The 15,000-nt window shown below is 41.4% G+C and overlaps 1 protein-coding gene across 5 annotated transcripts in view; it reads right to left on the reverse strand.

The window, feature by feature from the left end:
• syt16 (synaptotagmin XVI) overlaps nucleotides 1-15,000 on the reverse strand; it is a 32,708-nt gene that overhangs the window by 15,346 nt on the left and 2,362 nt on the right. For 2 of the 5 annotated variants that reach the window (XM_066678621.1, XM_066678620.1), the window contains exons 2-3: nucleotides 2,781-3,014; nucleotides 1,082-1,501 (exon numbers count right to left, since the gene is read on the reverse strand). In XM_066678621.1, the coding sequence (XP_066534718.1) occupies nucleotides 1,082-1,501; nucleotides 2,781-3,014 (654 nt within the window). The remainder of the gene's footprint in view (nucleotides 1-1,081; nucleotides 1,502-2,780; nucleotides 3,015-15,000) is intronic. The other 3 variants (XM_066678625.1, XM_066678624.1, XM_066678622.1) reach the window with 2 other exon arrangements.

A 15,000-nucleotide genomic window follows, 5' to 3' on the forward strand; every position in this document is an offset into this window, starting at 1 on the left:
TAAAACCTTAGACCTTACTAATGTCTGACAAAAATGCTCTTAACTCATGGCTTAAATACAGTATCAGAAGCATGCTGTTCAGATTGTGAAAGGAAGAATAACTCAGGCCTTGTAAATACATTCCCCCTCACCTCAAACATAGTCTATAACTCACACATGTCTGATGTAGTGCGCTTGTTTAGGTTTGTGCTGGATGAGGCCTGAAATTTGACCTGATGATGATGATTAGACTGAGGTTTGATGTGTAATTTTCTTTCAAATTTTTGTTGCTGCCAAGTCAAAGACTTGCAAAGACCACCCCACCAACGAGCACTGGGAGGGTGTAGGAAAGTACATGCTTCCTCCAGCTTCTGAAACCCACTACTGCTTCTTATAGAACTGCAACTAACACAACGTCAGTAAAGATATTCTTCTGTGGTTGAACTGACAAACCATTTTACATATCACAGATTCCACAAAAACGTTTATGCTAATTAGCAAGCTAATGCTAATTAATAGGCTCCTTTTAGTAGCTCTAATGTCATTTCCCAGAGGAAGATTTCACTGATCATACGTTGCCCTGAAATGGCACAGGAGACAGAACGGTGATTCTCCTAAATTTCCTTGCGAGAAAGATAATGAGACAAAAAGGAGACAAAAAGGAGATAAAGGAGAGATAAGGTAGTAAGTAGGGTTTGGCAAATCTGAGCACAGTTTGTGACTTAACTGAGATCTCCACTAAAACTCAAGTGGAGACACGAGAGATTACTGATCCCACTGTTGTCAAAGAGAAAATACAGAGATATTACAGATATTTGCTTTTTGATTTTCAAATTACAAAACAACAACAACACTTTCTTAACTTATTAGTGCAGCTAATAGAGACCTACAAATGAAAGTATGCTAATTACTAAGATCATGCTAACTGACTGGCTCCTATTACTATTATAGCTCTAGTCTCATGGGACGCCACAAGTCTCGGGTCATGAGCTGCATTTGTAATAACAGGAAACCCCCAAAAATAGTAAAGTTATTTAGTTGCGTAATTATTTCTGTCAAACTACTGATTTTAGGCCTAACTAGCTGCTGACAGAGTCCTCACCAGTGCTGCCGTGGAATGAACCTGAATCCCCTCTTTTACTCTCCAGTTCCTCTGCCTCCTCAATGACGGGTGTCAGACGCTCCAAAGAGCCGGCCTCAGACCCAGTGCCAACGCCTCTCAGGGCCAGTTGCTCTTGGAGGAGCTGAAGCCTCTCCTCGGGCTCCAGGGACGCGGCATCCGGGTGATATCCGCTCTCGGCTCTGACCTCAGGTCGGTTTGAGGTTGTATTTAGGCCAAGATTTAGAAAAGAGTCTTTTATGGCATCTGAGATCTGAGAAAACCATGCAGTAATCCCTGCAGTTCCTGATGAAGAGTCCGCCATCTTGGAAAACCAAAACTTGAGTTGTTTCTCAAATTGAATACGTCTGTAAAAGACTCTCCACTTGCAGTCCAAGTACAAAAAGAATGGGATGTAGTGCACTGTTAAAAATGACAAAATGCCAAATGGTCACTTTAAGCAGTTGCAGGAAGCGTAATGTAACACAAAGGGGTGGAGCTACGAATCTGAGTTACATGTATTGGTTCATCAAAAACAGTATGTTATTTGCTTTAGGCTAAGAGTAGATATTTATGAAAGGCTATTTTCTATGTTTTCTCATTTGATATAGGCTATCTAGCTGTTTGTTTAAGGCTATATGCGATATCTGACTATTAGCATATAGCATTAGCATATAGACTACTAGAAATGCCTAGCCCTTTGCTTTAAGATATTTGTTATATACAGCTATTTCATTAGGCTACATGCTACGTCCAGTTATTGTTATTATCCAGCAATATATTTCAAAATATTATACTAGTAACCAGGAATGTTAGTTTAGCACTAGCTAGCTTTTCATTTTAGCTAGTTCACATTAGCTAACAAGATCCTAGCGTGATCGTTATCACCTACAAGCCTTGCTGCTTTATTAACTTATTAACTCTTAGAAATTTGAAGCTGTTAATATCAGTTTGCTAGGTTTTTGCTGTTAATACATTGACATATTTAAACTTACATTTAATTTACATTCTGGATTGACAGATGAGTCCACACATAATTTTTTTTCCATGAAAAAAACCCAAGAAAGTTGGAAAAGGACAAAAAGATGCTCAGGAAAATAAAATTATACACAAAATAATTCTATAAATTTCACACTATATGCCCTCTTCAGTTAAACACTGACTGAAAAGTTCCAATTAACCAAATGTTTTTCAACTTTAAAAGCCAGCGATAATAAACAGTCCACTGTAAATGCACCTCCTGCTCAGTATTACCCCAGTCCACAGGTTTCTGGAGGTTGATGATAGAGAGATGATGATGTTGTATCTTCAGAATGCCGTATTCCAGAGAGAGAGAGAGAGAGAGAGAGAGCGAGAGTGATAGACCTAGTCTAGAAGCTCACTGAGGCACTGACTGACCGAATTACTGAGTGACTGACTGACTGTTTACTAAGGGAGGTGCACAAACTAGAAATACCACTGCAGGGCACTTCGCTCTCTTTACACCGAGTGTGTGTTAGGCACCTGTCGCACTACATAACCATTGACAGAGTTTTGGAGTTCCAACGCTGTGTGTTTACGTGAAAGACATCACATGAAAGCTGCCAGTGAACTGTACATTATGTCAAAATGTCTTAAGTGATTTCAAATAGAGCCCTGAAGTCAGGACTAGATCACATAAGAATTTAGTGCCTGTGTTTATTTTCTGCTGCTGAACACTCACCAAGGCCCTGATGGATTCCGGACCGGTCTTTGCGCTTGCGTCGGCCTGAGTGCTCAAAGCAGGGCAGCCCCCCCACGCGGGCGAAACACAGCTTCTTGTTGATGAAGAGGAATAGAATAGCCAGCAGCACCACAAAGACGCCCACAGCTGATAAGAAGCCGATGGCCTCAGGCGTGACTGCAGGAGAGAGAGGACACACAGAGACACACGGATCAGACCACGCTGCCATGCAACCTCCACACACACACACACACACACACACACACGTACAAACACACAAACAGAGTGAGCAGGACTTTAGTAAAAAAAAAAAAAGCAGAAGTCAACTGAACTAAAATGGAGTTTAATATTAATGAGGACATATGAAAAATGACTTGTTCAGTGCATGTTAGCATTAATTTGAGGACCTGGAGTTAGTACCAGCAAAAAAAACTGTGAAACAAGACGCCCAGTCCGTTTTTTAATCTGCCTAAATCAGAAAACAGGGTGACCATATTATGAGATCCCCAAAAGAGGGGTAAATTGTTGATGAATGCATCCATAAACAGAGTAACAAGACAACTAACGAATTCCTGGAAAAAAACAAGATAAAAAACGGTAAAAAAAACAAGATAAAAAACAGTAAAAAACGAGATAAAGAACAGTAAAAAAACTAAATAAAAGAACAGTAAAAAACAAGATAAAAAAACAGTAAAAACGAGAGAAAAAACAGTAAAATAACGAGATAAAAAATAGTAAAAAAAACAAACGAGATAAAAAACAGTAAAAAAACGAGATAAAAAACAGTAAAAAATGAGATAAAAAACTACAAAAAACGAGATAAAAACAGTAAAAAAACGAGATAAAAAACAGTAAAAAAACCAAACGAGATAAAAAACAGTAAAAAAATGAGATAAAAAACTACAAAAAACGAGATAAAAACAGTAAAAAAACAAGATAAAAAACAGTAAAAAAATCTAGATAAAAAAACAGTTAAAAACGAGATAAAAAACAGTAAAAAACGAGATAAAAAACAGTAAAAAAAAGAGATAAAAAACAGTAAAAAACGAGATAAAAAACATTAAAAAACAAGATAAAAAACAGTAAAAAAAACAAACGAGATAAAAAACAGTAAAAAAAGAGATAAAAAACAGTAAAAAAAAAAGAGATAAAAAACATTAAAAAACAAGATAAAAAACAGTAAAAAAACAAACGAGATAAAAAACAGTAAAAAAAGAGATAAAAAACAGTAAAAAAACAAACGAGATAAAAAACAGTAAAAAAAGAGATAAAAAACATTAAAAAACAAGATAAAAAACAGTAAAAAAACAAACGAGATAAAAAACTGTAAAAAAAAATGCGATAAAAAACAATAAAAAAAAACCGAGATAAAAAACAGTAAAAAAAAACAGTTTAACACTGTATTGAAACAATATCCGAGAGACTTTTTTACACTTGAAAACTTATGATCAAGACAAGACTGACAAGATTCCAGTTTAACGGTTATGTTTTTTAACGTTACTCAGTGCAAGCACAGCCTCAGCCAGAAGTAATACACTTCACAAAGGATCAGAGCATTGCTTTTTTTGTTGTTGTTGTTCTATAACTTTAGGTAAGATCTAACACCTGTGTCGGCTTGGTTTTGTTTAGGAATAGGTCAGTAGATCAGTCAGGGTTGGTTGACACCACAGGGATGGGACACATTGGCATAGTGCACCCCGGGCACCGTGGGGAGGAGAAAAACTGATGAACAAAGCCATGAAAATTCAGTGAAACAACTGATACTCGTGACTTTTAGCTGACTTTTTAATGATGACATATAACACCTAATTACTCAATACCTTTCATATTCTCTCTCTGAGAACAGCAGATATAGATTTGACCTCCTGGTCTAATGTCAGATGCGATCGATTTGGTGCTGATCTTCTGAAAGTGACACACAGTCAGAATTCTCGCGGAGGGCCTTTATCAAAGAATAAAGGTCAGTTCTGAGCATGTGTTACAGTGGTTTGAATATTATTAGGAATGAATGGCTTGGTGGAGAGCTGGGTTAATGCAGCCTTATGCAAGCGTTCACATGAAGAGCCCTTAAAGCACCATGTCTACTCCATCACTGCCTCTTCCACACACACACACACACACAAACACACCCACACACAGAACTCCTTACAGAGACACGCTATATGTGGGTGCTGATCTCACCTAGGCCATGCCTCACACACACACAGAAACACACACACATACACACACACACACACACACACACAGAGACGCTGCCAACAGCGTGAGTGCACTCATATGTGTTTGTGTGCCAGGGATAAAGTGGGGGAGTAAAGCTGACGTGAATGCGTTTGCATCAAAAAGAGACTGAAAGAAGGAGTATTGGAGCATTGACAAGGCAGTATGTGTGTGTGTCTCAGCGGTGCATTGATCTAGAAGCTGTGTAGGTGTGTGTTATTGAGCGTGGGAGGGAATAACAAGGTCCAAATGAGAATCTACAAACTACACAAACATCCCACACACCTCTACTAGCCTCGGGCTCTTAGATTTTCCAGAAGAAAATCACACACTGCCTTCGAATCTCACAGCAGATATAGCTCACACAAACAGGGTTTTACTACACAGAGGTTCACTGAAAGACAACATGTTCACTCACTAAAACCATTCCATGTAAATGGACTCGGTTACAGAAATATCCCATCTACATGTTTTCTCTTTAACGCAGATGTACAAATAGGGGGGTAGGTGATATGAAAATAAGTCAGCTGTAACTCAGCAAATACCCTTTGTTCTGTTTATTATGAAATGTGTGTATCTGAGGCCTCACACTTAGTGCCAACTCAGGTCCTCTGATACTGCCTCTTACATCTGTCTGTACTCTTTAAGAGTTTAATATTTTACTTGAGATTGAGAAACGTTACACTTGATAATCATATTAAACTCTTTACTTGAGAATGAGATTAAATACCTGAGACCACTGGAGCCTAAAAAAAACACACTGGGCAACACACACACACACACATACACACACACACACACACACACACACACACACTCACACCTACAGACACTTTTGAGTCGCCAATCCACCTACCAACGTGTGTTTTTGGACTGTGGGAGGAAACCGGAGCACCCGGAGGAAACCCACGCAGACACAGGGAGAACACACCACACTCCTCACAGACAGTCACCCGGAGGAAACCCACGCAGACACAGAGAGAACACACCACACTCCTCACAGACAGTCACCCGGAGGAAACCCATGCAGACACAGAGAGAACACGCCACACTCCTCACAGACAGTCTCCCGGAGGAAACCCACGCAGACACAGGGAGAACACACCACACTCCTCACAGACAGTCACCCGGAGGAAACCCATGCAGACACAGAGAGAACACGCCACACTCCTCACAGACAGTCTCCCGGAGGAAACCCACGCAGACACAGGGAGAACACACCACACTCCTCACAGACAGTCACCCGGAGGAAACCCACGCAGACACAGGGAGAACACACCACACTCCTCACAGACAGTCACCCGGAGGAAACCCACGCAGACACAGGGAGAACACACCACACTCCTCACAGACAGTCACCCGGAGGAAACCCACGCAGACACAGAGAGAACATGCCACACTCCTCACAGACAGTCACCCGGAGGAAACCCACGCAGACACAGAGAGAACACACCACACTCCTCACAGACAGTCACCTGGAGGAAACCCATGCAGACACAGAAAGAACACACCACACTCCTCACAGACAGTCTCCCGGAGGAAACCCACGCAGACACAGGGAGAACACACCACACTCCTCACAGACAGTCACCCGGAGGAAACCCATGCAGACACAGAGAGAACACACCACACTCCTCACAGACAGTCACCCGGAGGAAACCCATGCAGACACAGAGAGAACACGCCACACTCCTCACAGACAGTCACCCGGAGGAAACCCACGCAGACACAGGGAGAACACACCACACTCCTCACAGACAGTCACCCGGAGGAAACCCACGCAGACACAGAGAGAACATGCCACACTCCTCACAGACAGTCAGCCGGAGGAAACCCACGCAGACACAGAGAGAACACGCCACACTCCTCACAAACAGTCACCCGGAGTGGGACTCAAACCCACAACCTCCAGGCCCCTGGAGCTGTGTCACTGCAACACTACCTGCTTCTCCACAGTGCCGCCCCATATTGTGTACATGTTTATATTAAATATACATAAGCCAGGGTGTCAGGAATACACACATAAACACACAAACACACACACACTAATGTAAACAGACCTATATGACTGTCCTAAAATGGCCAGATAGAACGGTCAAATAGAAACAGGTTTAACATATACATGGCTCAGGCCTAAACCAGTGTGTGTGTGTGTGTGCATTAAAGGAGGAAGTGCAGTAATGTTAACACTGCTATGTTTGTTCAGTTTGAGTACACCAATGGAGTGAACATAAGGTGTGTGTGTGTGTGTGTATATATACAACTTCTACACTGTATGTTCGAAGATTGCTGAGAGGATTTCATAGCATTCTGCCACAAGAACATAAATGACGTATGGTACTTATCTTGAATAATTAGTTGTGGAGGGAGCTCCTTCTCTCCAGGGAACAGACCCCTGCTCTACAGCCCAATGCTGGGTGTGGGGTTATACTTTTATAGTTCAGTTGGCACCGAACGTGGTGATCTCAGGTGAAGCTTGTTTAATGCTTTTCCGTTGGGATTTTACCAGCGGTGTGTGCACAGCTGAACACTGAAGCCCTCAGTAGGTGCACCTTAAATTCGGTGACTTCACTGATCAGTGTCTACAAACATTTGGACACGCCGTGTAATTATGAATGTCAATTCAGGTCTTTAAATTTGCACTAGCTTGTCTTTATGAACACACAGCATTATTTTATAATAACATGCATGCACACACACACACACACACACACATACACACCCACACACACACCCCTCTGTAAACTACATGAAGAAGTCAGTTTCCTTGGAAACAGCTCAGACGTTTTGTAAGTGCTGATGTATGCCTTCATCCATGTTAAATACACACACACACACACACACACACACACACACACACACACCAGGTCTCATGTTGCCATGGAAGCATCGCTCTTAAATAACTGGACATTGGTGTGCATGTTTATTATTACTTCTCTGAGAGGTCTGTAAGATGAAGGCGTACACACACACACACACACACACACACAGACACACACACACACACACACACACACACACACACACACACGCTTTTTAAAAAATATTTTTATTGCTTTAAAAAAACATGTATTGACTTTCGCTTCCCAACATCGTGCTGTTTACAGTGAGATTCTTTTAAACCCTTTTTATCACAGTAAAGAAACCAAATGAAATGTTTTTAGGTAAAATCTATAACATTTTTAAACTCTTTTTCTCTTCTCCCTGTGGAGTTTTGTTCTGGCAGTGACAGGATTTTACATTATACACAGATCAGACATAAACTTAAAACACCCTCCTTGTTTTTCAACTCACCGTCCATGTTCTTAGCTGTGGAGACCGTACAGGAGCACACAATTACAGACTGTAACCCATCTGTTCACCCACTCACCTTGTTCTTCTACGGTAAAGACCACCACAGGGTGGGTATTTTTATAAAGGGGCTAAAAAGTATGCAGAGCAATAGATGGATGGTGTAGGGTCAGTGGAGCTTAGAAAATGGACAATGAGTTTAGAAACAAGTGGGTCATTCTAGAGTTTTGGCTGATCCCTATATGTCTACATAATTGTATGTTCTTTTTAAGCCAATCTTTTCATTTTCAGCCAATTTGTGTTTATATTTTTTGAACCTAGTAACATATATTAAAATAAATTACAGTACAAATAAATACACACACACACACACACATATATATATATATACACACACACACGGGTCTCGCTTTATTTCCTGTCTGTTGAAGAGAAATAGCTCCATCTACCGGCAGCTCTATAAAAGTGCTTTTTTTCTATTGACTGGGCTGCCTCAGTCAGGTAATATGGGACAAAAATGACTGCAGACACTTTAGAATGGTCCCACCTCCTCGTCTGAGTCTCTCCAATCACAGCACTATTTATGTGAGAACGCAAAGATAAGTTCAAATGAACAAAACAAAGTCAGAAAGATATACATCCGGGGGGGGGGGGGACTACTGACGTGCCAATGTCTGACCAATTAAATGTTTACAGAGAAGGGTATCGACCAATAACTGTAGCTCTACAGTCAGACCGTCCAATCAGAAGATTTTAGGCTACTTCACCACGCCCCCTTCTTACTCAAGCGAACCAATCGGAGTACGGGGAGGGCGGGACTAGTTTGTGAACGAAACTTCTCGAAGTTCTATGTAAGCTCTAGAAAAACAAAATCCCGGACGTTTGTGAAATTCCGCCCGGACATTTTTTTAAGTCTAAAAAAGAGGACATCTGGTCACGCTAAGTTAGTGCAGAGAGGTGTGTTGAAAATAAGAACGGATGAGAAAGGGAACCGAACAAAAAAAAAAAAAAAACGGCTAAAAGCCATAGCTTCTGCTCTCAGTTGTTGTGAACAGGGCCGTTTAGACCACTGCTGTGTTGCTTGGTCCTTGTGATGTTTCAGTAATGACACCCACTCTACTTGGCTTTTTGCTGTTCCATTAGCCAAGTGGCCAGAAAAATAAAATGGCTAGCTCTTTATTTTAGCGAATGGCTAGCTCTTTAACCAATAAACAAGCCACCTTAGACTTCTTTACAACCTCTGTCCTTCTGAGAGATTTGGCAGGAGCTGCCGCTGTTATTTCAGATCGGTGACCGAAGAAAGAATCCAGTGAGAAAGGGTTGGTGCAGCGTGGAACAAAAAACAGATCAGTCTGAACTGTTGCGCAAAGCTGTGTTCAGTCCCATAACTACATACTACAGTTCTAGCAAGAAACCAACCAAGTACCAGGAACCAAAAAGCGAGTCGAGTCGAGTAAAAAACACCATAAGACCCCAAGACTGTGTTCAGCTGTGGGAAAGTGGTAGAATAAGTCCACTTTCACTTCATTTGACCCCTAATAATGGGTAGAATATCCAGAAATGTAACTTTACAGGAACAAGACTGTCAAAATTTAATGACATTTTTATGTAGTGATTTTGGCCCCTTTTAATTGCCATTTTTAAAATTCTGACAAAATGTAAAGGCCACCTGTGCCTCTCAAATTAGTTTAAATAAAAACAAAGACTAAAAAATGGATGGTAATCAAGAGATGAGTTTTGTATACGTACACACACACACACACACACACAGGTCTCTCAGGGCTGAATGCAATCAAATCACTGCAATGTTCCAAAGCAATGTTACAGCTGCAAAAAGGGAACTTATGATTTTTGAAGCCTACAAACATTTACTTGAAATATTAGAGGAGTATTAAACTCACGGGGGCTCTGAGAGGACTTTGCAGGCTCCTTAAACGAACCCTGTGCAATGCACTGGTCTCGTCTCGGTCTCGTCTCCAAACCAATCGACGGCATTCCGACTCTAAATCCCAAGCACGAAATCCTTCAGTCATTTATCTGTAAATCGTAGGTGTCTTCTTGCTATGTCTTGAGTTTGTTAAACTTTTTCCATCTTTTACTCTTTGCTCTGTCCAAGTGTCCGAGGTGTATTCAGCATCAGGAGCGACCCGGTCGTCCTCCCTCCGTCTCCCAGACTTTCTTAATAAAGAGTGAGTCAACTTTCTCTCCTATTGTTAGGGAACGTCCTGTTTGGTTTGGTTAGGAGTCACACCCACTGGACCCTAACACACTAATGATAAAGGAAGTGATGGTTACTACGCTAGCATCACTAGTGTCCATATGTTTGTAGACACCTTCAGTGAATTCAGCTACTAAAGTGCTTCCATTGCTGACAAAGGCATTCAGATGTTGTATGGTTTCATAGAAAGGGGTGCTGTGGAGCAGCTGCACAGGATCCTAAGGTCACCATGCTCAATGCTACATGTTGGTGAAATAGGGGTAAAGCCCCACGCCATTGGGTAGAGAATCAGCTGAGGATTGTGTTTTGTGGAGTTATGGCTCTCCATCCAACCACTGTTTTTAGGATGACTGGGGATCCAGAACTAATCATTCAGCATCAGAACCTGACCGCACTATTACTCTCATGGCAATCAAGCAAATATTCTGAAACCTACTATAAAGTCTCCTTAGAAGAGTGGAGCTACTGCAGCAAAGATGGACAAACTCCCAATAAATACACTTCACATTCATGAATTTGTTCACTTTATACGACTGTATAGTTACAGTGTAAGAGATACTTATGATTGGTGAAAGGGGAAAGAGGGTTCCAAAACTTGGCTGGAGTTTTTCGTGGGCTTCTTCATGCTACCTCTCTTTAGAAGAAGTCTAACACAGACACACACACATTCACTCACACACTCACACCTACGGACACTTTTGAGTCGCCAATCCACCTACCAACGTGTGTTATTTTGGACTGTGGGAGGAAACCGGAGCACCCGGAGGAAACCCACGCAGACACAGGGAGAACACACCACACTCCTCACAGACAGTCACCCGGAGGAAACCCACGCAGACACAGGGAGAACACACCACACTCCTCACAGACAGTCACCCGGAGGAAACCCACGCAGACACAGGGAGAACACACCACACTCCTCACAGACAGTCACCCGGAGGAAACTCACGCAGACACAGGGAGAACACACCACACTCCTCACAGACAGTCACCCGGAGTGGGAATCAAACCCACAACCTCCAGGTTTAGAGACATTAATTATTAAGAACACTCAGTATATTCAGTATATATTACGAAAATATTAAACAATATAATTCTATGAGAAATATCAGCAAATATTTTGATGACCATTTTGAAAATATTGCCATTTTTTTGCTAAATTAAGTAAAATTAAGCTAAAAAAAGGTGTAAACTTTTTCACAGAAAACAGAACAAAGAGTCAGAGCCATTACAATCAGAGGAGGAGGGGCTTCAATGATGGACCATATTCAAAACACATATTCCGTTACCCCATTTAACACACACTTCCTCTCTCCAGCAGGGCTCCTAATGGATTTCCTCAGCACAGATCATCACTTACCATGGGGTTGTCCATTATGACAATCAGAGTGTGTTGTTATTGCTCTAATCAGACTCCGTCCAGAGGAAGGAAAGGGGAACAGAGGTGAGGTGATAACAGATCAGCTTTAAAAGAAAAGATAATGTCACATGCAGTGGATTTTCCCTGGTTCATAGTGTTCCTATTTGTAGTGGCTGAGAACGAATCGCAAGGCGAGACACATTTTCACAAAGTTCATTAAACCTGTGAATGAATTGACAGTAAACAGCCAGTAAACCTGGACATTGATAAAGTAGGACTTGAATAAACATTCCAGCTCAGATTCTACGACCTCGCCGCTCCATTTGTGTAAATGTTTCATGTTGTTAACAGATTTTGAAATAAACCACAATAGTTTCATCGTAGAAACATTCCAAAATGACTTTATACTGAGCAATAATTCATAAGTTTTACATACACCCAGGCCACTAGGTGTCAGTATAATAGCTAATGTATTGTCTGTGATTTATTATTGAATATTGGCACAAATTTCAGGCTCAGAATAAAATATAAATCATAACAATTTGTTATTTTCAGAGAGTAGAACAAGGCTTCTGTCATGAACCAGAGAATCAGAGCTGCACACGCTATTAAACATTTACACAGCTTTTAGATGTGAAGGAAAACCAGAGAGAGAGGGAGAGAGAGAGAGAGACAGAGAGAGCAAGAGCGAGAGAGAAAGAGGGAGAGAGAGAGGGAGAGAGAGAGCAAGAGAGAGAGAGAGAGAGCGAGAGAGAGAGCGTGAGAGAGAGATAGAGAGAGCGTGAGAGAGAGAGCGAGAGAGAGCAAGAGAGCGTGAGAGAGAGAGAGAGAGAGCATAAGAGAGAGCAAGAGAGAGAGCGAGAGAGAGAGAGCATGAGAGAGAGAGCGTGAGAGAGAGCAAGAGAGAGAGAGAGTGAGAGAGAGAGTGAGAGAGAGAGAGAGCAAGAGAGAGAGAGAGAGCGAGAGAGAGAGATAGGAGAGAGAGCGAGAGAGTGTGAGAGAGAGAGAGAGAGAGAGACGAGAGAGGGAAAGCGAGAGCAAGAGAGAAAGTGAGAGCGAGAGCAAGAGACAGAGAGAGAGCAAGAGAGCGAGAGACAAAGCAAGAGCAACAGAGAGAGAGAGAGAGAGAGAGAGAGACAGAGAGAGAGAGAGACAGAGAGAGAGAGAGACAGAGAGAGAGAGATACACCATAACAGCTCACACAACTCAGTCAGCCAGAGACCATTATAAGTCACTTAATGCGAAGCTCAGGCTGCATCACATTTAACTGGATGGCCAGCTTTATAGGTCATCTCTCATCGACTGTGTCCTAAAGGAGATCTCAGTACCCAACATTGGCAATGGAGCATGTGACCAGTGCATCCCATTTTTTTTTTCATGCTTTTCATTAGATATGCTATAAAGTGTGTGTTTGTTCACAACTGGAGCACTTTAAAACAGCGGAAATCGTTTATTTTATGGGATGTTTATTACATTTTGGACACATTTTATGGAAACAGTGAAAGGCTCTAGGGAATGAGATCAAAACAGCTCAGGACTGTCCTGCTGGAGGACATTTACCACAATGGGTTAATCAGGAGGGCCAAGAACATCATCAGGGACCGTTCACACCCCAGCAGGGCCTCTTCACACTTTTACCATCAGACAGACCCCACAGAAGTGTGAAGTCCATGACAACGACTGACAAGCAGCTTCTATCCACAGCCCATCAGTCTCACACACTGCACCGCCTGACAACCACTGAACTGTTACACACAGAAGAGCGCACACACAGACAGTGTTTATGCTTATGTTATGTTTATGTCTGTTTTGTTGTTATTGCCTGGTGTTTGCACAAAATTGCACATATTTTTTAATTTCTTAAGTATTTTTCCTATTACCACAATTAGAGTATCACAGAAATAAGACTCTCACTGTACAGTGTAACTGTCTGTTTTGCTGTGAACGTGATAATACAACTGGAGAATCTAATGTGCCCCTATATTAAGGGGGTGTCTACAAACTTTTCAACTTGCAGTAATAGAGGTCCTTTAAAAAAGTGGAATTCTCACATTATAATGAGTAGATACAAGGCTGTGTTTATGCGCATTCATACCGCAGCCTTAGAGAGAAGCATCCATTAATTACACATAGGCCTCGAAATAGGCCACTTTCCCCTGGTAACAACAGCATTCATCCAAGCAGGAAAACACCATCTGAAATATTCTCTCGTCTCGTCTCGTCTCTTCTATCCTCTCCTTTCCTCTTTTGTTCTCACCTCTTTTGTCTTCTCTTCACTCCTCTTTTCTTCTCTTCTCTTTTGTTCTCACCTCTTTTCTCTTCTCTCCTTGTCTCTTATCTTCCCTCCTCTTCTCTTCTCTTCTCTCCTCTTTTGTTCTCACCTCTCTTCTCTTCTCTTTTGTTCTCACCTCTTTTCTCTTCTCTTCTCTTCTCTTTTGTTCTCACCTCTTTTCTCTTCTCTTCTTTCCTTCTCTCTTCTCTTCTCTTCTCTTCTCTTCTCTTACAGCCAGGAGAGTTAGAAAGCTGTACACACACTATAATGATCCCACAGGCTGATGTAGCTTATCTGCTTTATAATAATTAGATGGAAAATCTCCAGCAGAGAGCTGAGTTTAGGAGCCAAGCTTGGACACTACTTCAGCTGACCTTCAGCAAACTTCCTGCAGAGATGTTGCCAAATATAGATTGTGCTGCAAGGTTTTAATTTAGGTTTTTTGGGCACATCATCTAAAGCCTCTATTGTAAACCTGTGCTAGTCTAAAATGATCTAAAATAGCATTCATAGGCAAACAGTTTGAGCACATCTCAACACTTGTCATGTTTTTTTCATTTTCAGTAAATGACATCAAAACACATGTAGTTCATGTATTAACCCCATTTGGGAAAACTATAAATAATCACAGAATGCAGTGATGTGCAAAACATTTAAACCCTATATTTAATTACATTTAATTACATTATTTACATTTCAGTGTGTAATGTCAACATTGGGTATAATCTCTATACTCTATCTATCTGCGTGTTTAGCTCGGGTGAATGCAGCGCTAAAAGCAATAGCACTATCCAGGATGATAGCATTTGCCAGTGAAAACAAACAGCACGACTGACAGGAGTGCGTCAAAAACTGGCGGCGA

This window comes from Hoplias malabaricus, chromosome 8 (genome assembly GCF_029633855.1).
Source record: "Hoplias malabaricus isolate fHopMal1 chromosome 8, fHopMal1.hap1, whole genome shotgun sequence".
NCBI classification, from domain to species: domain Eukaryota; kingdom Metazoa; phylum Chordata; class Actinopteri; order Characiformes; family Erythrinidae; genus Hoplias; species Hoplias malabaricus.